Raw genomic sequence first — 27,846 nt, forward strand, 5'->3', positions numbered from 1 at the left:
TTTACTGGCATGATTACAAATATGAAGTTAAATATTTTTTTAACTGTCTGTATTTCTTTTTTGGCCATTGGGTCCAGTGGCACCTTTAAGACAAAATTTTGTTTTGTTCTGCTGCTTCAGACCAATATGGCTACCCACCTGAATCGATTTTATGGCCATTATTATTATTCATTTTATTTTATGATTATTACTGAAAATAACTTTGTCATATAGAGGAGAGAGGCCCTGACCTGGATAGCCCCAGCCTAACCTGATCTCATCAGATCTCAGAAGCTAAGCAGGGCTGATGCAGAGACAGGCAATGGCAAACCACCTCTGAACATCTCTTGCCTCTACAGCATCGCCATAAGTCAGCTGTGATTTGATGGCAAAAAAAAAAGTGCTAAAAAATTACTTGCCCTGGGTGCCATATAGATTAGGTATGCCACTGAATAGGGCTGCATCATAATGAAATAGTTCAGAAGCATACTTTGGTAAAGGGGTAGGGACTGTGGACTACTGTGTACTGTCTGTTGCTGTAGGTATGTTCCTCCTGTGTAATTTCTGCATCGTTTAGCATGCCATGCTTAAATGCTTGTGCTCTTTCAGCTCTGTTTCAGATTTTTGCTTGTTGCAGATTACTGCAATCCAAGCCCTATTGCACTGTTTATTGGATGTCTCATCTTCTTGATCGTATTGTATAATTAGACTTGAGTTTCAGCGAGAAAGGAGAACTATAAAGAGTGGAAATAAATAAATCAAAGCTTTTCTGGTCTCTCCAGTTCAGCTCCCACTTTTCTTTCCACTTCCTGCCCTGAAGCCTTTACTCTTGTACTGCCTCATCACTCCAAGATCATCTGGTTTGCTCTCAGTCTCCATTGTGTGTTCCTCCATGTCACTGTTTTTGCCGAGAACTGCTTCCCTGAGACCATCTGATTTCTTTGGCCTTCAAATTCTTCTTCAAAGGCTCCAATTGTGCTAGGTCTGGGAATGACCATGGTATCTAAATATGCTTCCTGGCATAACCCAGATTTTATGGTGCTGCAAATAAGACAGGACACTGTGCTAGAAGATGATCTGTTTATTTCACCAGGGCTTAAACTTAAAGGACTGCTTCCACTCTTTAGTTCTGAGGTATCAAAAAGTCTGAGAGTTTAATCTTACATGTATGAATATATTGTACAGCTCAAACAACTTTGCCATAGCAGGGTTCCAGGGAAAAACAAAAAGCTTTCAGAGTCAACAGGCAATCTGACCGTGTCACATTGGTGTTTTTTTTCCTATTTTGTCCATGCCAAATACACAACTTGCTTTTCGTCAATGAACTATTAAACTGGAGAATTTCCTTTCAGCTATTTTCTTCCCTGCTTAGATGGATTGTGGGCAGCATGCCACTGCAGCCACATATTTCATTGTCAGCAGAAAGAATCCAGTAGCACCTTAAAAACTAACAACATTTGTGGCAGTGTATGAGCTTTCTTGAGTCATTGCTCGCTTCTTCAGATATTATCTGAAGAATCTGAAGAAGTGAACAGTGACTCATAAAAGTCACCATGACACAAATTTTGTTAGTCTGTAAGATGCTACTGGACTCATTCTTTTCTGCTGCTGCAGACAGAGACTAACACGGCTACCCATCTTGATCTATTTCATTGTCAGGCTACTCAAGGCTCATGAGTCATTCAGGCTTGACCTCTCCTCCCTTTAAGCAAATGTTAGGCAGTTACTTCCTCTCTCTCTCCCCTGCCAGCAGCAACCTTCTCTCATCTCACCATCTTTCTTTTGCCTCCCTTTGAATCTCAGCTGTCTCTTCAGATTCATTATGTAGGGATCAATTCCATTTTGTGCAGAGTGAACTTTTAAAAACCAATATGCAAAGCTCATCTCCTGGGTTTTTTTTAACGCAGCCCTAGGCTAAAAACTGCATTTGGTTTTACAATTAGCTCTGCTTTGACCTTTTGCAGGATAGAATTAGCAATGACCATATTAGGTGGCTCTGGGTGCCTTCACAATGCTGAATTCTAGAAAGGCAAAGCATGGGATGACCAAGCACCTAGCCCCAAAAACCACATACTGACACCTTCATCCAGTTGAGAGCCACAAAACGCAGCTCCTATTGTTGAGATACCCATCAGAGATGGGGGAATTCTTACCTACTGCAGCTGCTTTTTGCTCATAAGATCTGACAGGTCAAGAAGATGGGCCAGCTTGGTTCAGACTGCCCAGGTGATGTTTTCTTCAGAGCCAAGCCTGCCAATTAAAAAAAAACCCTGTCTCGTGTATTTCTGTTAATAAGGATTTTAGAGACAGCTTTGGATTTTGTACTAGGTTTTTCTTAATCCACTTACTTACTTTGTTAGCTCCTTTGGAGTTCCAAAGAAAAAGTGAGGGGAAACTGTGTGAATAAACAATTGAAAACCAAACCTAGAGGCTGGTGGGATATTTAACTGGAGAACATACTGGACTTGGTTGGAGAGGTTGTGGTCAGACAAGTGACATACTGGACTTGGTTGGAGAGGTTGTGATCAGGTCAGACAAGCGGCTACTGATGTACAGAGATAACATTTATGACCCAAAAGATATTTATTTACATTTCCAACGTAGGTAGTATATGATTCTTTCCTCTATTTTATCTTGACAAACTTGTAAGGTAGATGAGAATCACCTATTGAGTTTCATGGCAAGCAGGTATTTGAACCTGGATCCTCAGTCCTAGCCTACATTACGTGGATCCTTTATGTTCCTGTTAAAAATGGTACAAAAGCAGCTGCGGTAGCTCTACAGTATCTACCTTTAGTCTGAGGTGGGACAGAAATGCTTTACATAAATAAATCACTGCAGCTAAGTCTAAGGCTGCAATCTTGCATGCACAACTATGACTTGGGAAAAACTCCCATCAAACAAACAAACAAACACTGGTGTGGACTAGAGTCTCTGATGACATGCTACCACTAACAAGGCATTTAGCAATGTCAGCTCTGATAGGCCATACTTGTCTATGGTGACCAGGCAGAAGTTTCTCCCAGCGGTGCTACTTGAGATATTTTAACAAGGTTCCATAACTGGGACCTGCTGCCTATGCAAAGCAGGTGCTCTACCACTGAGCTATGAACACATGAAGTGAGTGGTCCATTCAGGGTCTCAGCTCTCCCTGAAACCCCTTAGCTAAAGTTGCCAAGAACTGAAACTTGAGCCTACTGCATGCCAAAACAGGACGTTGCTTTTTACCGAGTTGGACCAACCGTCCACCTACTCCAACTAGCAGTGGTCCTCCAGAGAATGGCTGTTCTAGTCCCTGTCCCAGAGAACGTCTATGCCAAGTACCGGCGCTCAACCCTGGCCTTTCTGCACCCAGTCCCTGAGCTGCAACGCCTCATACAGCAAAAATGGCAAGTTTAGTTCAAAAGTTCCGCAAGTACTATCCTCCCCCTGCCCCTCCCCCCGAAATGCACCGGTTGGGGATGGGGGAGGGACTCCAGCTCGCTCCCCCTCTAGGCTTTCCATTCTTGCTCCACCTGCTCCACGCTTGCGCAAGCGCAGCAGAACCCGAGCCCGTCATGTCGGTGACGCAAGAGGGCGGGGCGAAAAGAAAAGGGGGCGGGACTCCCGATTCCGGACTCGGGAGGACTTTTGAAAAGCTCCCGCAGCCGCTGCAGCCGTCGCCGCAGGGAAAGACGGGGAGGAGAGGCGGCTTGGCCGGTCCTCTGCGGCGTCGGCAGCGCCTCGCCTGCGGGCTGGGTGGCAGCGAACGCGGCTGAGGCGACGGTGAGGACCGAGAAGGCGCTCGTTGTAAAGAGAGGGGGAAAGGGAGGGCCGCTCTGTATCTTCCTCCGTGATTGGCTGAAAGAGGGGGGCTTCTGGGAGGCCTTTGCGTATTGGATCAGCTTCTCCCGAGGAAACCGGGTGATGCGATTGGCCGGTGGTGGCCTCCAGTGGGGGGGAGGGTATGTTGGCATCCAAATCTCCGCCTCCAAAGGTTGTGGGGGGGGGGGGGGCATAGTTTGTCTGGAATCTGCCCCCACCCGGACTGAATTACTGCAGTTTGGAAAGTGGACTGTGGTCCCCCTCACATGGTGGATGCTCTTGAATCTCTGGGTCTGGGGGTGCAGTCTGGCTTTGGGGTTTGTGTATGATGTGCTGCCAGGGTGGCTACTAATAAAATGCTACTTATTATTCAAGTTTTATTAATTTATATGTTGCATAATGTGATGCCTGAGCTAAAGAAAAGAGGTCACTGTTTCAAGGAACTTGCTGTCTCAATTTGGACTGGAAATGACAGTGGTGGGAAGGGAGAGGAGACTTATAGGTTTGTGCCTGATTGGGGTCAGATTTATGAGGTGTTATGGTGGGATGGAAATTGAAATGTGTTATGTGTGAGGCTGCTTCCGGTTTGTTTCTGAGCCCAGTTGGAAGTGTTGGCTTTGATTTGGAAAACCCTGAATGGCCTGGGACTTAAGTAGGAGATGGATCTCCATTCTCCTACGAACTTGCTTCTTAGTTTAGATAACTGGCTGAAGTGTTCATCCTAGAGCCCCCCTGTGTGTGAGGCCAGGTGGGTGCTACCAGGGACAGGTCTTCCCTAGTTTAGGGAACATCTTCCTTATGCTTGTTTGCCTACTGCCTTTTAAAAACTTTTTATGCACTTCAGTAAAACTGCTGTTACTCCTGTTCCAGAAGCCTTGGGTGGCCCTTCATTACAGGCTGGTTCTAGCTAACCTGCAACGTGCAGTGTGTCTATTGGGTGCTGGGTTGGTGTGATGGTTTAGTTTGGCGTTTGTGTTGAGTTGAAGCATCTTATGTAAACTGTCTTGGATACTACTTTAATAAAAAGAAAGTAGTGTACACTTTGTAAAATAATGTCAGTGTTTGCTTGTTTTGTAGAAAGCACCTCTGTACTTCTGCTGTGATGTGGTGTTAAAAGGCACTTTTAAAAACAGTTGTGCAGTTTCGTGTAGCTAAGCGTTTAAATATTTATATGTCCCCCTATTTGCAAACTTAAATGCAGTGCATTTATGTGAGTGATGCACTTTGACACAGAGTGTTTCTAAAATAAGATTTTTTAAAGGGAAGCTGTTGGCTTGAGGTTAATTGCAAACTGATGAGATGAAAAAATCGTGTCTCATGATTTCCCACTAGATTATGTAACAGTTGTAGTATTTTTAAATCCAAAGCTTCATTTCCCCTATGATAAGCAAGAGGATATGTAGTTAAGGGGTGTGTGAATCCCTACAATGTTTCAAGAGAGTGCACAAGGGCAAATCACTGGGTCCTGCTGGAATTTTAATAGGAAGCTTTCTGGTGGATGCAGGAGATGGTTCCTGTGGGCCAAGGAGAAGTCAAGATGACTGTGCAAAACACTCTCTCTACCTTCTGAAATAGCTAACTATAAAGTAGCCATTTAGCTGGTGCTTGTAGGAGCACCAATCTCTGTGCCAGTTATAAAACTCACTTGGGGGCTGCTGCAGCCTAGTTGCCTGATCTGTTCTCCAGCTCAGATGGTGACTCTTCAGCTTTTCCTTTCATGTATGTGCTGCAAGGTTTCCCCCTTTTTCATAGATTTTCTTCTTACATTGGTGAAAGGCTGGTTGCAACAGCTTATTGGTGCCCAGGGCTGCTTTCTGCTATTGGAAAAGTAATTTTGGATTCCAAGGGACCACTGTAAAATATTTAGGAGGTAGGGTGACATAATGGTTGAGATTTCTCTAATCCTGGGCTCTAAGATTACATGCTAGGAGGACATAAGGAACTGGAAGGATGGCACAGTTTGGAAATCCCAACCCTACACACCCAAATCAACTCTTCTAGGATTCCACGAGGTTTCAGGGGCACATGGAGGCCAGTTCTCTCCCCACTCCCATTTTGTCTTTAACTGACTCTCAGATGTTCTCTATTTTCTGTGTCTTCTGGTGTATATTCAGCTCTCAAATAATTTGGGCTTTCCCCTCTCCTTTTTGTTAACTTGGAAAGTTTTGGATTCAAATCCAGTAGCACCTTGGAGACCAACGTGATTTGGGGTGGGTGGGTATAAGCTTTTGAGAGTCAGGGAGATTTGACTCTTGAAAGCTTATACCCAGAAAATCTAGTCAGTTGCTAAGGTGCTACTGACTGCCATAAATATGCAGAAGACACTCCTGAATGCCATAAATATGTAGAAGACACTCCCTTATCTATGGGTGGCCTGGACTGTGTGCCTTCATGACTGATGCAGGGTGTTTCATCCTTACTATTGGGCATCGTATATGCCTACCTTGATGGCCATAATGGTGACGCTTTGCACTGATGGGTGCTGCTTTATCAAGCCAAGAGACGTGTGGTGTTCAGATAAGTGAGTCAATCAAGTTAGTGATCGTAGGCCAGGATCCAAAAAAACAACAACCCCGAGCTGCTTTCCAAACCAAATTGGTTCTCAAAAGCTGCTGGGCCAAAATAAATTTTAGTTTGTAAATGAGGCAGCTTTTAACAAGCCTCCCCCCCACACACACATCCCCCTGGTACAGTTAGTAGTTCCCAGATAAATAAGCTATCCCTGGAATTTGGCTCTGCATCTTACTTAGCATAGGGGCTAATTCAGACCTGATTCAAGGTCAGAGATTACCTACCTTGGCTTTCACCATCCATATTTGTGATCGCCTTCTGTTTTGAAACCAAGGTAACACTATACATTTGTTAGGATAAGGCTTCTAATTAGCCATTTTTCTGATTGCCTGTGGTAGGGAGCAATCGTCCTCTTCTGATTAGGAGCAATGTTTTTGGCTGTGCATATGGCCCTGTCTCTCTGTCTGGCTTAGACCTACTCATTTGGTGGTTCTGCGATGGTTCTTTTTGTAGCAGGAACTCCTTTGCATATTAGGCAACACACACTAATTTAGCCAATCCTCCAAGAGCTTACAGAGCTCTTCTTACAGGGGATACTGTAAGCTCTTGGCTGCGTCAGGGGTGTGTCGCCTAATATGCAAAGGAGTTCCTGCTACAAAAAGAGCCCTGCGCTTTCTCCCCCACCTACAGGGAGCTGTGCATGCACAGCCAAGGAACAGTCCCTACTGCTTGTCTTGTATCCACGATCCCCAAGTCTCAGGCAGGTGCTGAAGAGATTGGCGCCCAGAGAGCAAAGGCTGCCCACCTCAGCCCTGGGAGCCTTTAAGTCCAAGACCAGGAGCAGATGTAGCTTTCTGGGTTCAGCTCTCCCTGTAGGTGCCCTTGAATGTTCTGTGTGCTGCTTCTTTATGATGCAGGAGGAAATCTATATTCTTCTCTTTAGGGTAAAGGATAGTGAATCAATTGTAATGTAGGCTTTACAGCCTCTAAGCATGCTTAGGTGAAAGAATTACAGGCTAAATAAAAGAGGTGTTATTTCACTTGAATCCCAGGTGAGGTTAATGCCTTTTATACTGATAAGGCAAGTAATCATTGTTTAGTGTGTTTATTGCCTTGATCTCTGGAGTAGAAGAAAGGCCAGATTCAGAAAGGTAATGGGTATGACTGAGTGAGCCCCTGTAAATGAGTGTGCTGGGCTCTGGCAGCCAGAAACCAGTTCTGGGGTTCTACATTTAATCCCTCCCTTCCCCAGCATTGAGAAGAATCCCTGATAACCTGCTTTTAAGACTGATAGGCTGAATGGAGCTGCGGCTGTAGCTCCAGCAACGCAGCATTGTATTTTTGGGGCTGCCAGTGTCTCCGAGATCCGGCACAGGGGGTGGATGGCATAGCTCGGTAGTATAGCATCTGCTCAGCATGCAGATCCCAGGCTCAGTCCTGTCACCTCTAGTTAAAAAGGGTCAGATAGTACGTAATGTGAAAGATTTCTGTCTGCCAGAAACTCTGGAGAGTTGCTGCCAGTCACAGTACACAATACTGACCTTGCAGGACCAAGGCTCTGACTTGTCATAACGTGGCTTTTTGTGTCCATGTGTTTTCTCTTGCCAAAAGTGACTGTATGCAGTCTTGCAACTAGATAGCCTTTGGGTAGTTCTACAGTTTGCTGGGTTTCGAAGAGGTAGAGGAACTAGAGATCAAATTGCCAACATTCGCTGGATGATGGAGAAAGCAAGAGAGTACCAGAAAAACATCTACTTCTGCTTCATTGACTATGTTAAAGCCTTTGACTGTGTGGATCACAACAAACTATGGCAGGTCCTTAAAGAGATGGGAGTACCAGACCACCTCACATGTCTCTTGAGAAATCTGTATAAGGGCCAAGAAGCGACAGTTAGAACCAGATATGGAACAACTGATTGGTTTAGCATAGGAAAAGGAGTACGACAAGGATGTCTATTGTCACCTTGCTTATTTAATATATATGTAGAGTACATCATGCGAAATGCTGGCCTGGATGAATCACAAGCGGGAATTAAGATTGCTGAGGAAAAGATCAACAACCTCAAATATGCAGACAATACCATTCTAATGGCAGAAAGTGAAGAGGACCTTAAGAGCCTCTTGCTCAGGGTAAAAGAGGAGAGCGCAAAAGTGGGCTTGAAGCTCAACATCAAAAAAACTAAGATCATGGCATCCGGCCCCATCACTCCTTGGCAAATAGAAGGGGAAGTCATGGAAGTAGTGACAGACTTCACGTTCCTGGGATCCCAGATCACCGCAGACTGTGACAGCAGCCATGAGATTAAAAGATGCCTGCTCCTTGGGACTATAAGGAAGGCCAAGCGCCGAATAATAGATTCTTTTGAACTATGGTGTTGGAGAAGACTCTTGAGAGTCCCTTGGACTGCAAGAAGATCAAATCAGTCAATCCTAAAAGAAATCAACCCTGACAGTTCCCTGGAAGGCCAGATAATGAAACTGAAGCTCAAATACTTTGGCCACCAAATGAGAAGGGAGCACTCACTGGAGAAGACCCTGATGCTGGGAAAGATTGAAGGTCAAAGAAGACGGGGACGGCAAAGGATGAGATGGTTAGACAGTGTCATAGATGCAACGAACATGAAGTTGAGCAAACTTCAGAGGACGGCGGAAGACAGGAAGGCCTGGTGGGATCTGGTCCATGGGGTCGCGAAGAGTTGGACTCGACTGTGCGACTGAACAACAACAACAGTTTGCTAGTCATGCCTTTGTATCACCCGCAGCCCACATTTCACCAGGGAGATGTAGACTACTGAACATTTTTGGAATTTATTTACTCTCATCTAATGTAACGTTTTCAGAATCTCTGAAGACATGGGCATGAGGGATTCCCCTGCCTCCTTTTTTCAGGAAAAAATGGAAATTTGGGAACATTAGGAATATATTTCAGTTCTTTTACTTTGTTATCAAACCTAAACTTATTTTATAACATGCATTATTTATAACTTATTATGAATATTATACTTCTTGGCATATTTATGAAATTTAAAAGTATAAATGCCTTAGTTTTCAACAAGAAAAATTGCAAATATACCCAATAGAGCTGCAAACTGCTGCTTGCCGTACTGCTTTACCATGCTGAATCTTAGTTTCTTTCATCTGAGAGGAAAAGGAGGAAAAGTTTTTAAGAGAACACAATTTTTTTAGTAAACAAAGAAAATGTATTACTTGGCTAGAAAAAGCTTCATATAGTCATAAGACTAGCAGCATGTTTGGTGATTAAGTTAAACTTCGTAACATTGAAAACGCTGAACACTTCAATACTATACTATTGCATGCATTAGTTGTGCCCAGTGTTAGACACATTTAAACAATGAATCTATCTATGGGAATACATTTTCTATGATAACAGTATACGGATGAGTTATTCTGTATACTTATAGCCAAGTTGGCTAAGTCTGAGGATACTTAAATCTGGAGACCGGATCAAGACAGTTCTTTCAACAAACCTGAAAAGTGCCTGAGGTTTACATAAAAATCTGAAATTAAAACAAACAAACAAACATTGTGGGTTTAAAACCCCCAAAATGATAAAAGCAGCACCTGTGGCTTTAAGAAATAGATGTTCTCATTGGTTGTTGCTAGCCAATGACCAACATTTTGCCAGCATCCCAGGTTACTGTCAGTAAAGGCAGAGGGAGCAGCCAGGGTCCTTTCTGGGGCTGTTTTGGCATTTGAGGGAGGACTTACTGTGGCCAGGCCTGGCAGTGGGCTCTGGGCAGCTTGCCACAATGTGACTTGCATGATTCACCCAGGCCTGGCTGCTTGCTACTGTTCAACAGCAGCTACCCCACAAAAGCCAGTGTGGTGTAGTGGTCAGAGTTTCAGACCAGGATCTGGGAGACCTAGGTGTTGAATCCCCACTCTTCTGTGGAAGCTCATTGGGTGACTTTGGATGTGAAGAACAGAAAGAAACGGGGAGGTCAGGATTTGGGAATTGCTAGGAGGAGTTAAAGGCAAAATAGTGCTGAGCGGGGATGCAGGGGAAAGTGAAGTATTCCACTTGAGTCCTTGCAGGTTCCCCCCAGTGCAGATGGTCGCAGTTCAGCTGGCACCACATAACTAGGCCACAGTTTTACTGGGGAGAGTTTTCCAGAGGGTAGGGAAACAGGCAGAAGTGTAGGCAGGGGTAGATAAAGGTAGGCTGGCTGGTGGGTGGAAAGGAAAGTAGGAAGCAGGAAAAGGGGGGAGCCTAGGAGCTTTCAGGAAAGGGAAAGAGGACATAGTTGGGGGGAAATTAGTCCTTGCAGGTCCCCTGTTATCTAATGTTGTAGATCATCTTGTATGGAAATCTGCATATTATGAGTTTTGAAGAAGTAAAACCTTATCTTGAAAAGCACCTCACTAATTTCAAAAGATAATATATGTCATAGGAATATGTTTCAGTGTTCTCAAAATTTCTACTTTTCCATTGGAAGACCTGAACAAAAAAAGTTCCCCCCTGGGCTTTCACATCTCTGCTTCACTCTTTCCCCTTTTTATTATGTTGGATTGGGTAATTTTTTTTTTTTTAAGGGTGGAGAACAGAAAATACGAACAGATGCCATAGTTATTCAATTAAAAACACTCAGGCTTTGTTAACTGTCTAGTTAAGGTATGCTTCCTGAGTATGTAGATTTTCTTTGTTTTGTGGTGGAAGGGGCAGAGCTTATTTTCAAAAGGATGCGAGTCTTCAAGCATTTGTGTGATTCCCGCTTATTCTCACCAACAAGCCGGGCCCTGCAACCAGTCATGTGGTTTTGCAGGCAGTGCATGGGGCAGAGGCTGGGAATGGACGAGGTTTGTGTGGTGTGGCGGTTATAGAGTGCTAGACTAGGATCTGGGAGATCTGGGTTTGAATCTCCACTCTGCCGTGGAAGCCAGCCTGGGCCAGTCAGACACTTTCAGCCTAACCTACCTCACCAGGTTGTTGTGAAGAAAAAGCTGAGGAGAGGAAAAACTGTGTAAGCTGCTTTGGGGCCCCACTGGGAAGAAAACGGGGGTTATAAATGAAGTAAGTAAATGAATTGTGATGGAAGGTGGAGGAGAATGCCAGTTGGTTGGTAGGAGTGAAAAACAGAAGTGTGGAAGAGAGTCTGCGTCTTTATAGGCAGTTATTTTGCCTTACCTTACCTGTCTGACAAGGCATGGGATTGTTTTTGCTGTTTTCTTGCAGACTGCTTTTCATAAAGACTTTGACCATCCCAGTAGGTCAGAGGGAAGGAATGATGTCTCCTTGCAAAGTGATGCCACCTGCAGAGTCTGCAGAGTGGAAAGGCATTCACTGCTCCAGGCACTTTTCTTGCCCAGTGGAATCACAGTGCACGCGTTCACCTGCTGCTTGCATCACTGTTCTGCTTTTGCTGTGGTATTTAGGGCGCCCTTTGGTAGCAAAGCTGCCTGTATCAGGGTCTCTCTGATGCATGCATCCAGAATACGGTGTGGTACCTTTGGAAAGAGATGTCACCTGTCTTAAACGTGAGTTATGCCTGAAGTATTAACCTCCATCTAGATTTCTAGGAGGGGGCACCTGATGATGGTTTATTGCACCTGCCCATGGCTGTTCAGTTTATGTCTACTACTGTCCTTCTGCCCAGTAAGGGTACTCAAGCAGCAAGCATGGGGTAGTGGTTAGAATGTCCGGCTAGCATCTGGGGAACCTGGGTGCAGAACCCCGCTCTGCCACGGCAGCTTGCTGGGTGACCTTCGGTCTCTCTCTGTCTCTCTCTGTCTCTCTCTGTCTCTCTCTGTCTCTGTCTCTCAGACAAACTAGCCTTGCAGGCTGGTTGTGAGATTAAAAAGGAGAATGAAGAAAATAATGGTGAAAGCAGCTTTGGGTACCTTTTGGGTAGAAAAGTTGGGAATATATAATCAAATAGCATTTCCTCAACGCTGAAACCTTGTATCTGGAACAAATGGAGAAAACCCATGTGTTCCTTTGCTGTGCTGTCAGTGGCGGTCCTCTCTTGCACTGCCTGGTCTTGGGCTTCCTTCTCACCATGCTGTGGCATTGCCATGCTGAAGGCATGGCTTGTTAGTGAAAGTGAGCCGGGCCCCATTAGTGAGATGGCAGAAATGGTGCTTGGCTTCATTGTTACAGGACTTCCAGCTGTCTGCTTGCTCCTGCGATTGCAGGAGACAACTGGCACACTTGTACTTGGGATTCATAGCATGGTTAGGGTGTGCGGGGGGGGGGGATCCATCCTGCTGTGTAATTATGGACAGGAATGTACAAGAATATTAAGTGGTGCTTTTGGATCACTGTTCAGCCTCGCTGTTGCAGAATTAACCGGGCCTGCATGCTTGTGGGCAATTGGCCGGCTTGTATATATCTCTTAAGACGAGAAAGTTGCAGTTTTGGGTGTGCTCTTCTCTTAGGTTTGCACTATGCAAACCTTGTCTTTTTAATTAAACATATCTTCCTTTTCTATAGATCTTTTTCTTCTCCGCCCTCTCAAGTCTAAATTGATAGACTACTAGACCAACATTACATTTCATGGACTCTGCACAATATTCTGATTGTGATCAAATGCATCTCTTCACAACTGCAAGCAGGAAATTGTCCTGGCTCATCAAAGGATAGGACAAAGCGCCTGTATTCCTAGTACCTGTGGAAGAGGGAGGCTCTCTATATGCTTTGCACCTTTCCCCTTGCTGTTAAACAGGTGTTGTGTTTTTCAGGTGAACTTTCTGCAGACCAGATCTGCAATGTGTGGATTATGCTTTTTGTTATTTTTGAATGAAAGCAGTAATTCCCCCCCCTCCACACTTTTAATAGTATTTAATACTTGGTGTTTGATACAACTCAAGGGTAGGTTTACCACTTGGCTGAGAATTAGGCTACAGAGTTGGCAGTCTGTCGCATAATCTTATGTATGGCATGATATGGCCTAGAGGCTGCCACATCAATGAAATCCCCAGCTATTTGCTTGTCTACCTAACTACCCTTCAAGAGCATTAGGAGAGAAGCCCAGAAGTAGTTCCTAAATTTGTCATTTCTGTGAAACTGAGGTTTCCTTCAGGCTAAGAGATGGATTCCATTTCTCTCTTCCAAGTGGAGATCCAGTTTACACAGCAGAAATAATCAATAGTCAACTCCAGTGGAAATGTACCCTGAAGCTCTGTAAACATCCATTAACAGGCCTTTATGGCAATATCGTTTTCTTTCTTTCCTTCCATGAATTCTGTTCAGTGCATCAGTATTAAGATGGGCTTCTGGGAATGATAAAGCATTGTCCAGTACAGCAGTACTTAATATTAATCCTCTGAAGAAAGGTGAGAAGCGTGGATTAAAAAAGACTCTCAAAAATTAACATGCAGCATTGCATGTTAATTTGAAATTCTTGGTCATTTGCTTATGGATGACGGAGGTTTCTGTTTTCTTTGGTGACATAACTTTTGGTAGTGTCTGCGTGGCAGGGATCAATCTAAATGTTTCTTGTGAATGGTGTATCTGTGTACCCTGCTGCCATGTTACTGTACATCTGGCAAAGGATGAAGGCTAGAGGTCGGCTAGTGTGGGGTACCGGAAGAGTCTATTCACCAAAAGGGATTCTGGATCTCTGCACCAAGGAGGATAGACAGAAGCTTCCATATGGTAGGAAGACATGCTTTGGTTTAGGGGCATGATTTTGAAACACTTGTTCCATTTTATGGCTGTGTGAGTTCCGTGAACCTTGGGGTTTCCCAAAAAGCCTATCAGAGGTCCCTTACGAAGAAGACTAGTCATGTCAGACAAGCATTTGTAACAGGTAGCATGTCCACCACACGCAATCTTCCCTTCTTATATACAGCTCCAAGAGAGTGTTGGACGTGGTCTTCTTGGGTGCATTCGGTTCAGGTGGGAACAGTGTTGAGGCTTGTCAGGCCTGGTCGGAAATGGAACAGTTGGAAAGCGTGAAATAGCTAGTGGCCAAATCCAGTTTTCCAGGCCATGTTTTGTGGAGTGCTGATTCGGTTATGATATAAAATACAGTTCTCATGTGGGCAGATCTGGAACCTGGCCATCTCTTAAAACAGCTTTGCTTCACCAGACTGAACTACTTGGTGGTGCTCTCCTTGAGTCCTGTTCAAGTCATTTTTCCTGATACTATGTGACTGGTAAATTAAAAATTGTGTAGATCATAGTGGCCCTAATTTGAGTGAGTCGAAGTCACTGAGGTGAGCTCTGCAGATGAGAAGGGATCTCTAGTGGGAAATGCTGCATGGTCCGTTCCTTCAGATCATCTAGTTTGTCAAAGTGCCTGCAGTTAACTGGAGTTTAATCATTTCACAAAAAGGTTGGTTTAGAGATTAAGTTCACAAAATAAAGCTGTTCAGACTCGTTTTCTCTTGCCTCTCCCCTCTGCTGTAGCAACTTGTTGGGAGCTGAACTGTTTTCTTAAGCCGTGTTAAGTTCAAACTGGGTGCAACTGGCATGCTTGCCAGTTGGGCTTGTGTTGGGTTCTGCTCAACCCCAGCCTTGCAAAGGAACTTGTGAATGGGACTAACCCACCTGCCCACACTTCTCCCTACACTGTAAGTGGTGGTGGTGGAAAGGGCTATCAAGTCACAGCTGACTTACGGCAATCCCTTAGGGGGTTTTCAAGGCAAGAGACATTCAGAGGTGGTTTGCCATTTCCTGCCTCTGCATCACAACCCTGGTATTCATTGGAGATCTCCCATCTACATACTAGCCAGGGCTGACTCTTCTTAGTTTCTGAGTTCCAATGAGAATTAAGGGTATGATTGCTGTCAGAAGACAGGTTTTATGCATAAACTGGATGGGAACCTTGGTGACTGCTCTGAACATACTCTGACTGCTGGCAGAAGGTGGCCTAGATCCTCCTTACCTCTGTCAAAATCTGCCTGCCCTCAGAAACGGCTGCAAAGATTCATTGTATGAACAGAACATGAAGCATTTGTTCCAGTTCTGAGAGCCAGTTATTAATGTAGAGCTAGCTGTGTCTTGCCAAGCCCTGATCGAATGCTGCCTTCCCCTTCCTGAGAGTTTGACTCAGTTTTTGTTTTTTGTTTTATTTGCAGGTGCGTAAGTGGCAACGGAGGCATATCAGTGTGGCGGAGATGATGTGGAGAGACACTTTGTGAGTAACTGGAGATTTGTGTGTGACACAAAACAGTCCCGAAGTAAGAACAGAAATGAAGTGGAACTACTTCTGTGTACTTGATGCATGGTGTGAAAGCTGGCGGCATGATAAGCTTTGATTTGGTTGAGGAGAGCAGTGGATCTGAAGGGTGGCTGACGCAATGCCTTTCAAGATTGAGGTGCAGGAGAATGTTAGATGGCAACACTAAAATGCTTCAGCCTTACTTAAGAGGACTGCTTCACTTCCGATACATTCAGGTCCACGGCAGAAACTTTGTGGTGGAGGATGCCATCAAAGGCCCTCTCACAACCATCAATCTAATTTATTGTGGCAGGAGCCAGTAAAACAGTACAACCTTCCCCTTATTATAATTGAATAGCAACGTTCTATATTGAACGTTCTAAATTTGGCCCCTTTAGTGTTAGGCCGGAAGAACTGCCATTCAGAAGACACTGGCTGGGTAGACTGGCTGCTTTGTGCAGTCCCGCCCAGCGTTCCAAGGTCATTTGCATATGGAAGCTGATTGGACTTCACTCCATTCCACACCTCAAACTCCCCCCCCCGCAAGGCAGTTGGAATTTTCAGTTGCATAACATACCTCATAGGGGAGAGGAGAATGATGTCAGCTGCTTTGGTTATCACTGCAGGGAAAGGCAGCCCTTTCCCTAGGCAGAGGCTGTGGGGGGGGAGGGGTTTGTAAAACTTAAGACAGACAGGCAGATAAAGGTTGGCTGATGGTAGCCAGGAAAGGACATAGGGTTGCCAACTCCAGGTTGGAAACTTCCAGGATATTTTAGGGATGAAGCCTGCTGAGGGTGGGGTCTGAGGAGGAGGAGGAAGAGGGGGACCTCAGACAGATACAATGCCATACTGCCCACACTCCAGACAAGCTGTTGCCAGTCTCCAGGTGACAGCTGGAGAGATCTTAAAGCTTTGGTGCTAATTCAAACTGTTGCAATTTATCGACAGAGTAGTGTTTCGGAAAATCTTTAGGAATTGTTTGGTGCATTTACGATGGGGATCCTGGGGAACTATTGTTGCCAATCTTGGCCCAACAGCTATCAAACCATTCTCTTCACCCCCCTGCTGTGCAGCTGACTTTCCCATAGGGTTGCCAATCTCCAGGTGGGACCTGGAGATCTCCCACTGTTACAATTGATCTCCAGATGACAGAGATCAGTTCCCCTGGAGAAAATGGATGCTTTGGAGGGTAGAACCTATGACATTATACCTGCTGAGTCCTTCCACCCCCCGCCCAATGCTGTCCTCTACAGAATCCACCCCCCAAACCTCCAGGTATTTCCCTCCTTAGAGCTAGTAACCCTACTTTCCCCTCAGTGCCTGTTGGTAGGCAACTAAGCTTGGTCCTGTCACCTACTTTGGCCTTTGGGAGAAAACACATTGGGGCCAATCCTGATAGGGTTGCCAACTCCAGATGGGAAATTCCTGGAGACTTGAGGGATGGAGCCTGAAGAGGGTGAGGTTTGAGGAGGGGTGGGACCTCAGACAGGTACACTGCCATAGACTCCACCCTCCAAACCAGTCAGTCCCACATAGGGAACCATTGTTGCCAATCTCCAGGTGAGGGCTGGAGAGCACTCAGAATTACAACTGCTCTGCAGAAGGGAGGGCAGAAGTCAGCTGAAGTCAAAGGGGCAGATAATGGTAGGTTGATGGTTAGCTGGGAAGGAGATGGGGTTGCCAACTACATGCTGACAAATTCCTGGGGATTTGAGGGGTGGAGCCTGGAGAGGGTGGGGTTTGCAGAGGGGTGGGACCTCAGACAGGTAGAATGCCATAGACTCCACCCTCCAAACCAGCCATTTTGTCCTGGGTAACAATTGTTGCCAATCTCCAGGTGAGGGCTACAGATTACTCACAATTACAACTGCTCTTCAGTTACGTTTCCTAATAGCTAGGCAACAAAATTTTGCCACAGTGTAAGTCACTGAGCTCTGAACGTCTTCTAAAAGGAATTTACAAAGGACTTCTGGCCTAAAGTCAAGATAAGACTGCAAAGGGCTAAATCTAGACAGAAGGGGTAGTATAAGATGGTCTCGTTCCTCCTGATAGAATCTGCAGAACAGGAGGACATGAGTAATTGATTCCACCATATTAGCCATGCATGGGCATATACATTCATGCATTGGGACTCGAGTGAATTTATCTTGCAGTACAGCAGAAGGGAATGCCTCAAAATGGGCTCTGGAAAAGGCCCATCTATAGGGTTCATAGGTAATGTTAACTAAATAAGGGGCAACAGTAAAATTTGGCCAAGATTTTATGTTTCTGTAGTTCTCGGGTAGCAAAGCTTCTTCATTTTGTGATTCAGTATCACGAAGCCTCTGCACGACAGCTGTTACTTGCCTTGTATAGGCTTCCATAGAAGAGATCTTCTGGGAATAGGCCAATCTGATTTAATTAAAGAACTTGTGTGGACCAGGCAGGGTAAGGATCTGAGGCTAAAAAGTAAGGTATTACACCTTTTGGGTTGTAATGAATTTTTAGCCAGAGCATTCTAGCCTGCTCCCAGACCTTTGTTTCGACAAGGGCCCTCTACATTTGCATGCATCACCTTGGATGAGTAAAGAGAGCAGCTCACTTAGCGAAAATGGAAGCTTCAGCAATACGTAACGAGTGGGAGCCCCTGGCTTACTTTTTTTTATTGGTTTTTGTGAAAAATATGCCCTCTATAGAGTGTGATTTGATTTAGTGTGTTTATTTTGATTTGCATTTAGTAAACAAAAATGTAAAAGTAACCTCATGTTAATTTTGTTTCTCAGTAGCAGCAAATACTTGAACAGAAATACATGATTAGGGACTAAAGCAAGTCAAGTGTGGCTTAAAGGTCAAAGTTTCATGTGACAGTTATTTTTATTGGGAAAGTCTTGTGAAAATTTGAAGACCATATTAGCCTGCATTTCCTTTACATTGTTCAAATTTAAGGAAAAACAACAACAAATGCACTGAAAACTGGTGAGACACTATTGGCACAGTCCTCTGCAGAGTTATTCTAATCAAAGCCCCGTACTGCAGTTTTCATGCACCCAAAGAACTATGCATGATATTGTCATGGGCATGGATGTTTACCTATTTCTGCAGAACGTAGTGCTCTTCCAATAAGGCCGCTGAGGCACCTCGGTTTCACTGTCACCTCTCCTAGCATTACCTGTTCATTCCATATCAGATGGTCAGTTACGGTATCCTTTCCCCAAATGAGAGGAGACATATGTATAAGAGCTTTAGATTTAGTTCTGATTTGACTTGGGCACCAAATCAGGTGAATTTATAACATAAATAAATGGCTTCTTATATGTTTGTGTGTGTAGTTATCGGCGAATGCATTCAGTCACTATTAATCTTATGAAACAATGACTCTTTAGAAATAGAACATATTTCACAGAAAAATAAGAACATAAGCAAGAGCCCTGCTGGATTGCACCTGTGGTCAATGTCAGGGGTCTCCAAAGTGGTGCCTGTGGTGCCATGGTGCCCAATGACACCTTTCCTGGTGCCCGCCAATTGCTTTTAGAAAGTAAGTGGCACTAGGTATGGCTATTCCCAGAGCTTCTGCCTGAAATATTGGAAGAGTTACTCTTAGACTTGTATATAAGTGGTTGGCTCTCTCTCCTGTGGGGGCCATTTTTGTGATTGTGCTCACCGCCCTTTGTCAGAATTCCAAAACTGTCCACTGGCTTGAAAAGGTTGCAGACCCCGGGTCTATGTAGTCCAGCATATGGCTTTACGCAGTGGCCAACTAATTGCCCTGGAGGCTCAACTGGTCCTAGAAACCTTCAGTGTAAAGAGGTTTGCTTTAGTTGCCACAGCTAGTAGCCATTGATGGACCAATGTGCCATGAATCTAATTCCTTCTTAAAGCTATCTGTGCTTGTGGTGATCACTACCTCCACTCGCAGTAAAGAAGGATTTCCTTTGTCATGTACCTATTCCCTACCAACTTCAGAGGGTCTCCCTGAGTTCTAGTAAAGGAAAAGGAGGAAAAGCTACCTATGGCCCCGGTCACACAGGCCGGATATTGTGGGGGGGGAGGCATGGCTAATTGCCCCAGTGCAGTTTGGTGTGCGATTACGCGATCAGACGCGCCGGCGGCACACCACGGGTCCTTCCCTCGGTGCTGGCGGGTAAACGAGGGACCGGAGGGGAATGTTGTGCGCTGGTGCGATCACACCACGGGCGTCTGGAGGCAGCCTGTGGCAAACGTTTACTAGTACCTTGGAGGTACTAGTTTTTTAAGGCGCATTGTCGGCGGTAAGCCACCGGTGCGCTCCACTTCCCAGATGTTGGGGTGTGATCGCGCCTGGATAATCCGCCCACCATCCGTGCCTCTCCCGCGGCAACTTTGCCGTGTGACTCGGGCCTATGTACCTATGTATGATTTTATAAGCCTCTATCATATCCCCCTTTAGTCATCTCTTTTTAAAATTCAAAAGTTCGTCATAGAAAAAGTACTCCAACATTTTAGTAAAGCGCTGAGAATTTTTCCTTTTCTATACTACGTTGGTCTTGCAGAGCAAGCCTACACATGTTTATTCAGAAGTCACTCTGTATTCAGTGGCTCTACATTCTAGTAACAGTATAATCCTAAACAGTTATGCCCATCTAAATCTGTTGAAGTCAGTGGGCTTAGAAGGGTGTAACTCTGCCTAGGAATTATGCTCCAATTGTCTAACTGACAACTCATTGTTCTATTGTTTTTCATTTATTATCACTTGGATCAGTTTTCATAGTCTCTCCACTATCTAGTGCTTATTGATGCAGATCAAATACTTGGTTTGGCTTTTCCATCATGCATGTTAAGGTCTGTGGGTGAGGTGCAGAGGTGCACTTTAAAGCCCAGATCCTTTAGGGTTCGGATGCCTGTGTACTTAGACAATGAAGTAATCCGGTTTTAGCTCTGTGCTGGAGGAGTGTGTCATGCCAGACTGAATGCAAAATTCTGTGTAACCGCTGGGTTTCTAGAGAACAATTTTGAGCTTGGGGGGTTTGAGGTGCAGGAGGGAAAGTGTCCTCTTCCCTTTCTTTATACTTGTTAAGAGCTTCCAAGTGTTTGTTTTTCCTTGAAGTGTAAAGGTCCTTTACACTTGACACTTCTGGAGTTCCCGTGAAATGTAGATTTTTGATTAGCGCATGCAACAAATCTTTTTTTAAAAAAATTGTAAGGACTCAGCAGCAGAATTGAAAGGGAGGGACCTACCAGGAGGGTTCTGATGTCCTGCTTCTGCTTTCTGTCCTGGTTATGGTACTTGGCATCTCTTTGCTTTTAATGAGGGGGCCATAAAGACCTTCAGCAAATTTCAGTTGTGTTTTTGCTCTGTAACTTTCTAAAGTTACTTGTGTAACTGTTGTTCTGCATAATTTAGAATATTTTCTCCTAAAAGACAACAAAAGTTTTGTGTGTCATTTTCGGTCAAATTTTATGTCAGGCGGTTTTGCTCAAATGTTTTGTGTAAGTCGAATGGAAACATTTTGGCAAAAATCTATGTCTTTAAGTAGCATAAGCCCCTGTGTAGCAAATGGCTTTGTCTATGCATACTTTTATAAAAACACTTTTTGCGAAATAGGAAAATATATAAAAAGAACTCTATAAAGCAAATTTGGCATAAGAATGCAAGAGTCCTGTTGGATCAGAACAGTGGTCCATCTAGTCCAGCATCTTGTCTCACATCATGGCCACCCAGTTCCTCTGGAGGGCCAGCAACAGGGCATAGAGACTGAGGCCTTCCCCTGACGTTGCATCCTGTTGCATGCATGTTTGGAAAGCATGAACTCCATCATAAACAGTCTCAACATAGAATGCAATCATCTTTGTGTTTCATTAGAATCTTTCTCTCTTGTCAAAGCTAATTTATAAGTCTGAGTTGGTCCCATATGGCTTGTGGTAAGACTGAGTGGGCAGGTTTGGCACAGGCAGCTTCTGAACTAGGAGCACTTCTAACCTCTGAGCACCTCTAATCTTGCAGGAAAGATGTGGCCGCCTGAGGTGGTGGTGAGAGAACTTATTTTGAAGTGTGCATATTAACGTCTCACCAGTATTTACAGACAGAATTAAGACAGCATCAGATGTCATAAAAGAATATGATTTTTGTTAAGGGAGTGGGTAGAGGAGTTGTGCAGGCCCTGGTATAGGCTTCCATTATATGTGTGCTCCTTTTCCAGCTCCTGTACTTGGAGCAGTTTAATCTGTTGTGTTGCGTATCATTTAGACGGTGCCTCACTCCCCTCCCCAACATGGAGATTATTGTGTTCTCCTTCGCATATATGAATCAAACGTTAAATCTTGGGTGAGTTCCCCGTGATTGAAGAAGGAGAAACAAAAGCTTTCCCCTTGCTAAGATCTGTGTTCTTTGATATGCCTCTTGTTGGAATCTGAACACTGCTAGCCAGAAGTGTGTCTTTACAGTATTGTCTGAAGACCCTTTAGACTGTTGATAGCTTTTTATGACTGGCTTCTTTTGTAAGCTGCTTTGCTGCAGGGGGTGGGGAATGTGGGGGGAAATATGGTCTCTTTTATTTCAGTTTTGAGCTTCAGCTCTATTTGCATGAGAGATGCTTACTCACAGAAATATGGAAAACGGCTTCAAAAAGCCCAAGCTTACTCAGTCCTGCCCGGGACAGAATCTAGCTTCAGAGCTTCCACACCCCCACTTGTAGCAAGCCAGTGAACAGGTATGCTATTTGTGGCATGTAGGGAGAAGTAAGGAACACATGCACCTTTTAGCAGGAGGGTGGAAGAGCCCTGTACACAAAGCTCTTTTTATTAAAGAAGCCAGCGATATCTCTGAGGTCGCCAGAGGTCTGCTTTGGCAGTAGAAAGGAAACCTGATAAAAGCTCCTTAAGCTGCTTTATCGGGTGGATTTTAGGAGAAGGAAAGTGCAGCCCAGGGAGCCGTCTCCCTTGTGGTGGATGACATTCTCTGATCCCAAGTTTTGACTCTTTGCCTGACATCCTTATTCTGCTAAGTCCCCCTTTCATTCTTATTTTTTAAAGGGGGCAGGATTTTTGTTCCTGGAATGATCTTAGCATGCCAGGCCCTTTCAAGACAGAGAGAGTGTTTGCCGACCTTTGCATGCAGACCCTGCTTGAGAGGAAAAGGCTATTTGAATTGCACATTTAACAACAAACAAAAAAAGGAGTGGTCTGGCAGCACTGTGCGGAACTTGACCCTGCGGTGCTCCAGTGAAGAACGAGCTCATTGTCCCATAGTCCCTTGTCTAGAAACAAAAGCTTCATTTTCCCAACTAAACAATGGATGGAGTTCCTATGTAGCTGGCAGTGTGATTTCATTTATAATCGGCCACCCCCATGAACCTCACTCACATGATATGCTAGGATGACATGGTATGTTAGGGTACCACGCTTCCTTTCTGAGAATCAGAACATTAAAGTCTTATGTCCTTTGATCAACAGGGGAGTTACTAACATTGACGGCATGGATCATTCTGTGCTCAGAAGGGAGGTGTCAGCTGTGCTTCATGACAGGTATGTGTGTGTGTGGGGGGGCGGTTTGCAGCAAAATGGTTGCACTTAAAAAGTTAACGCCATTGTCTGATTGCCAATGCTTGCTTGCTTCCAGTCTTCCTTGGGGGGGAAATACATTCAAAGAGTTTTAATAACATTCTTGTTTACAAGCATGCAAGCTATGGCTTGAGACACTCACCAGCCTGTTAGGACACTTGACCTTGCTCCAAAAGTTATGAGATCAAGTGGGATGTGGTCTAGCAGGCCTCCACACATTTTAAAATGGGGACTTGGTTTGGGCAAGTCCGAGGCGGCTGGGCATTGATTTCTGGGCGGGGTTGTCCTGTGGAAATTAGCGTTCCTAAAGTACACCTTTTCATTAGGCTGTAAATGGCTTTGGATGATCTCCTGTTTGTGTCTGTCCGCCTCTGGTGGATGGAGATGCTCAGCACAGAGGTGCACAAGTTTTTGGGATCTGGGCCAAGCACTGCAAACATAGTCTGACTGACTTGTTGGCATTTTCAGCATGTGGCTTGTTGTGATGTTCTTTTCAAATCAGATGTATTACGTGCTATGTTTGTTAAAGACGGTTTGGTCTTAAAACAGGATGTGAAACTTGTTGAGCTGAACAGAGAAAGGGTTTGGAGTCAGAATGGAAGCTGTGGTCATAATTTATGGGTCAGGCGGTCCCAAAGGTTACATTCCCATCATTTGAGTCTCTTGTTGCTACATCCAAGTGTTAGCAAAGTATTTAATATCAGTCCTTTCGGCAGAGTCTTTGGGAATGATGCCACATCTCTCCCCACCCCCATTGCATTTTGAAATTGTCTATGAAGGTTGGAGTTTTTATTTGTCAGTCATTCCAAGGCAGAATGTCCCTTTAGTTATACCCATCTGCTTTTCAAATAAAATGGTTAACACCTTTCACATAGCCTCATATATTTCAGTTGTGGCCTTTGCTGATGCACATCTCTCTTTGCTTTCTTCTCGCTCATTGGTCAGCCTCTTTTGGATTCTTGTGGTTTTGAATTTTGACTTCAGGTCCTCTCATCAAAAAGCTGCTTCTGGCTAGAGAATTCATTGTACTACAGAATTTCATTGCCCTTGCAGCCCAGTGGCTCTGTGATACAGGTGTGTGTATCTCTGGCCTTTTTTTCTTTCTTATCCAGGGTAAAAATTGCCTTGACCTAAAATAAGGACTAGCTGCAGGATTCCTGCTCGTTTCCATCTATTGCTCACTTGTATGCATTGCTCTGTAAAAATGCAGTTCACACAATATTTGCATGAATACGTGCTAGATCGCAGTTGGCAGGCGTGTGACATGGTTTCGTTGCTGCAGGTGCCTTTTCAATACCAGCCAAGGGTGTGGCTTACAGCATTTTCATTAAGTTTGAGAAGGTCAGTAGTTAACAGACTTCTACATGTAAGAGGCATTTAAAAAAATGTTTTTACATGTCTGTTTTGTGAAGGATTGTATATTTGCTTGTCCAAAGCGTTCTAGCATCAAATATCTTGTTTGTCAGCATTTTTGTTTGCATTGTAAATCAACTACTAGCTCATCTGTGGTGGTGACTTACGAAATGACATGGCAAGATCTGTGAAAGTTAACGGATATTTAAAGTATGAGAAAGTTCCTTCAGGTTCTGCCTGATGCTTTGCTTGGCAGTTTTAATCTGGGGTTGTGGGTTTTTTTTTTCCATTGTTGGTTTTTGTGTGTTGGTGTATAGTGCTGGGGGGAAATATATGTAAGCTAGTCTATGTAGTTTGCTGGCTAGCAAAAAGGCGTGTAACCTTAGGCAAACTAAATCTGTAGTTGCATTATAGCCTGTGTAACGTAGTGTTTGTCTACTTCCAACATTTTAATTAAAAAACACTCTCATGCAGGGGCTTTTCAAATGTGCCCTTTATGATGATCTGGCTCTTCACCCAAGTATCTGTGTAAGAATTTTGCCATTGCTTTGTGAATGTTGGGTTTGCACTCTGAATGCTAAGGGATAACGCTTAAATTGCCCTGACAGGTAGTCTACTCAAAAGAGAGAGCTAGTTTCCAAGCTGAAGAAATGGGCAGTAAAGCATGGTGGGCAATAAAGATGACAGAGGAAAGAGAACAGGGCCTGGGCAGTTAGGCTATGATGCCCAAATGGTGTTAAGCTTTTCCCACCTTGGCTTATACTGATAAGGGGGTCAGTGGGTAGATGAAGAGAGCCCTATTCTCATGAGAGGCATGGGGGTGGTGAACCATTGTTGAAGGCGCAGACATGCACCCAGGGAATGCCCCATTAGTATGGGAAAGACAGATACCAGTCCTATACCTGGAACGTGAGAGCAGCACAGACTTATAATGGGCTATGACAATGCTTCATGAATAATTGGACAGTATTATCTTTGATACATCACTCATTTAGTCCTGGACTGTTTTATGGCTTTTCTGTGGATGGCAGCAGGCGGGAGGGTGTGCTTCTTAGTTATCCATCCACTACTTCAAAAACTATTGCTACAGAAAAATTATATAGCCCATTATCACCCATCTGTTGCCCTTTCTGGGCAGGGTGATCAAGAGTTTCAGGTCTTCCTGGCTGGGCTATGGGACGGAGAGGACACTCATGGGTTTTGGTGTTCATCTCCATCTAAATGTCTACAAAGGTCATGCCTGCTTGTGCTTGTTGCTTCTATTGGTTCTGTCAGCAGCTTTTGATGCGGAGGTCCATACCATCTTGCTGAGACATTTGGAAGTAGAAGTCGAGATTAAGGGATTTGCTTTGGATTGGTTTAAAATCACTTCTTATGGGCTGGACTCAGAAGGTTACTGTGAGGACAAAGTTGCTGTCAGTGTGGGGCCTGCCTTGTGGGGTTCCTCAAAGCTCAGTCCCATCCCCCATACTACTCAATCTCTATGTAAAGCACTCAGGAGAAATCATTTGTGATTCTGGACTAGGTTTTCATCAATATGCTGATGACACCCAGCTCTGTATTTCTTTATCCACATTATTTGGTGATACTGTAAAGCAGGGGTCCCGAATAGTGTTCCCTTTAAGCTGAGTTAGTGTGAGCTAGCTCACAGTTTTTTAGCCTCTGGCTCACACATTTTTGTCTTAGCTCCGGAAGGGTGGTTCCAGAGCAAACCAATTTATGCAGAAGCCAAATCGATCGCTCACAGCTTTTATGCCAGTAGCTCACAAAGTAGAATTTTTGCTCACAAGACTCCACAGCTTAGAGGGAACATTGGCCGAACATGATGCACCTTTCTTGGCACCCACCAAGTATCTTTAGAAAGTGGGCAGGGCCAGATGGGTTATTCTGTTTGGCCCAGCAGGTCTTCTGTTTGGCCACTGGAGATCTGATTGGCTGTGCAGATTTTTTTAAAATGTTGCTTTGGCAGTAGCTGCTCTCATAGCACAGGGATCTTCCCTGGGTGACTGAAGGTAAGCCATGGAAGCCATTTTGTGGCTGGCTTTGCCTTCAGCAACATCCATTTTGTGGTTGTTCCCAACACACTGTGTCAGAATTCCAGAGTTGCCACCAGCTCAAAAAAGATTGGGGACCCTTGCTGTAGAGGTTCTGGACTGGTGTCTGGCCGCTATGGTTGAATGGCTATGGGTGAACAAGTTGAAACCAGATGGTGACAAGATGTGATAATGTGACTGGGAAGGCAGAAGTCCTGAAAGACATCGTGCTTGCCATGGTTGATAGGGCCCAGTTGACATTTGCTGACTCGACTAAGAGCCTGGAGGGTAATCCTGGGTACAGCTTTATTGCTGGAGAAGCAAGCTCATGCAGCTGCAAAAAAAGCATTCTTTCCATTTCACCCAGCTCAAAAGATGGCGCTCTATCTTGGTTCGGCTGATCTGGCCACATGGACCCCATGCTATGATTGCCTTGAGGCTAGACTGTTGTAATGCACTCTATTTTATTTATTTATTTATTAGGCTTATATCCCACCCTTCCACATGGGTTCAGGGCAGCTAACAAGAGGCAATTGCCATACATAACACTAAAACCAAATAAAACAATCAGATTACATTATACATTTAAAATCGGTGCTCACAACAATATATCATCCAAGACGGGGACTTCAATACAATATTTCAGAGGTTCTACTGTCTCTTCTTGATTGGTCTGCACTCTGTCTGTTCTTCATTCCCAAGGCCAGTTCGCATCGCCAGAGATGGCAACGTGATGGTGGTACAGTGACGGTGGCGGCTCCTACTCGAAAGCCTGGCGGAAGAGCTCAGTCTTGCAGGCCCTGCGGAACTGCATAAGGTCCCGCAGGGCCCTGATCTCCTCCGGGAGCTCGTTCCACCAGATAGGAGCCGCCACTGAAAAAGCCCTGGCCCTAGTTGCAGCATATTTAACATCCCTCGGGGCTGGAACGACCAGAAGATGTTTTGCCCCCGACCGTGGGTCTGCCCTTAAAAGGCTAACTTGGAATCCCGCAACCCAATTATTTGTGGGAGCTAGGCAGAGTATGCATGTTACTCCATTGGTTACCTGTCAGTTACTGGGTTCAGGGAACTGGTTATCACATACAAAGCCTTTTGTGGCCTTGGACCCTCATATCTACAGGCCTCCCCTTCTATGCTCTGCCATGATAGCTTTACTCATCTGAGTGAGTGGGTGAGATCACTAGCAGCCCGCTGACATTCTTTTTCTGTTGTGGCCACAACCTGACAGAATGGCCTGCCTGAGGAGGTAAGGAAGGCCCCCACACTTCTGGCATTATGCAAACTATGTAAAACAAAACTGTTCGGAATGGCATTTTTACAAAGGCAGTAGTATAATGGAATGTTCCATGGAGCCACTTATAAAGAGAACGGGATTGTAGTTTATGCCATTGTGTATGCCGTATGTTAACTGTATGTTGTATGAGTTACCCTACATTGCTTTCTACTTTTGTAATTCCGTTTTCCACATAGAATGTCCGATGCTTCTATTTTTTTGCAATCCTGGCCCTATTGCATTGCTTATTAGA

General features: G+C 44.6%; 1 protein-coding gene across 2 annotated transcripts in view; it reads left to right on the plus strand.

The window, feature by feature from the left end:
* The first annotated feature begins 3,585 nt into the window (after positions 1 to 3,585).
* Positions 3,586 to 27,846, plus strand: part of KLHL13 (kelch like family member 13) — a 71,357-nt gene continuing 47,096 nt past the window's right edge. The window contains exons 1-3 of one of the 2 annotated variants that reach the window (XM_015416260.1): positions 3,586 to 3,744; positions 15,337 to 15,395; positions 22,827 to 22,898. In XM_015416260.1, the coding sequence (XP_015271746.1) occupies positions 15,376 to 15,395; positions 22,827 to 22,898 (92 nt within the window). In that variant the 5' untranslated portion in view covers positions 3,586 to 3,744; positions 15,337 to 15,375. Of the gene's footprint in view, positions 3,745 to 15,336; positions 15,439 to 22,826; positions 22,899 to 27,846 lie in introns of those variants that run through there. The other variant, XM_015416261.1, reaches the window with a different exon arrangement.

This window comes from Gekko japonicus, unplaced genomic scaffold, assembly GCF_001447785.1.
Source record: "Gekko japonicus isolate JY-2015 unplaced genomic scaffold, Gekko_japonicus_V1.1 scaffold603, whole genome shotgun sequence".
NCBI classification, from domain to species: Eukaryota; Metazoa; Chordata; class Lepidosauria; order Squamata; family Gekkonidae; genus Gekko; species Gekko japonicus.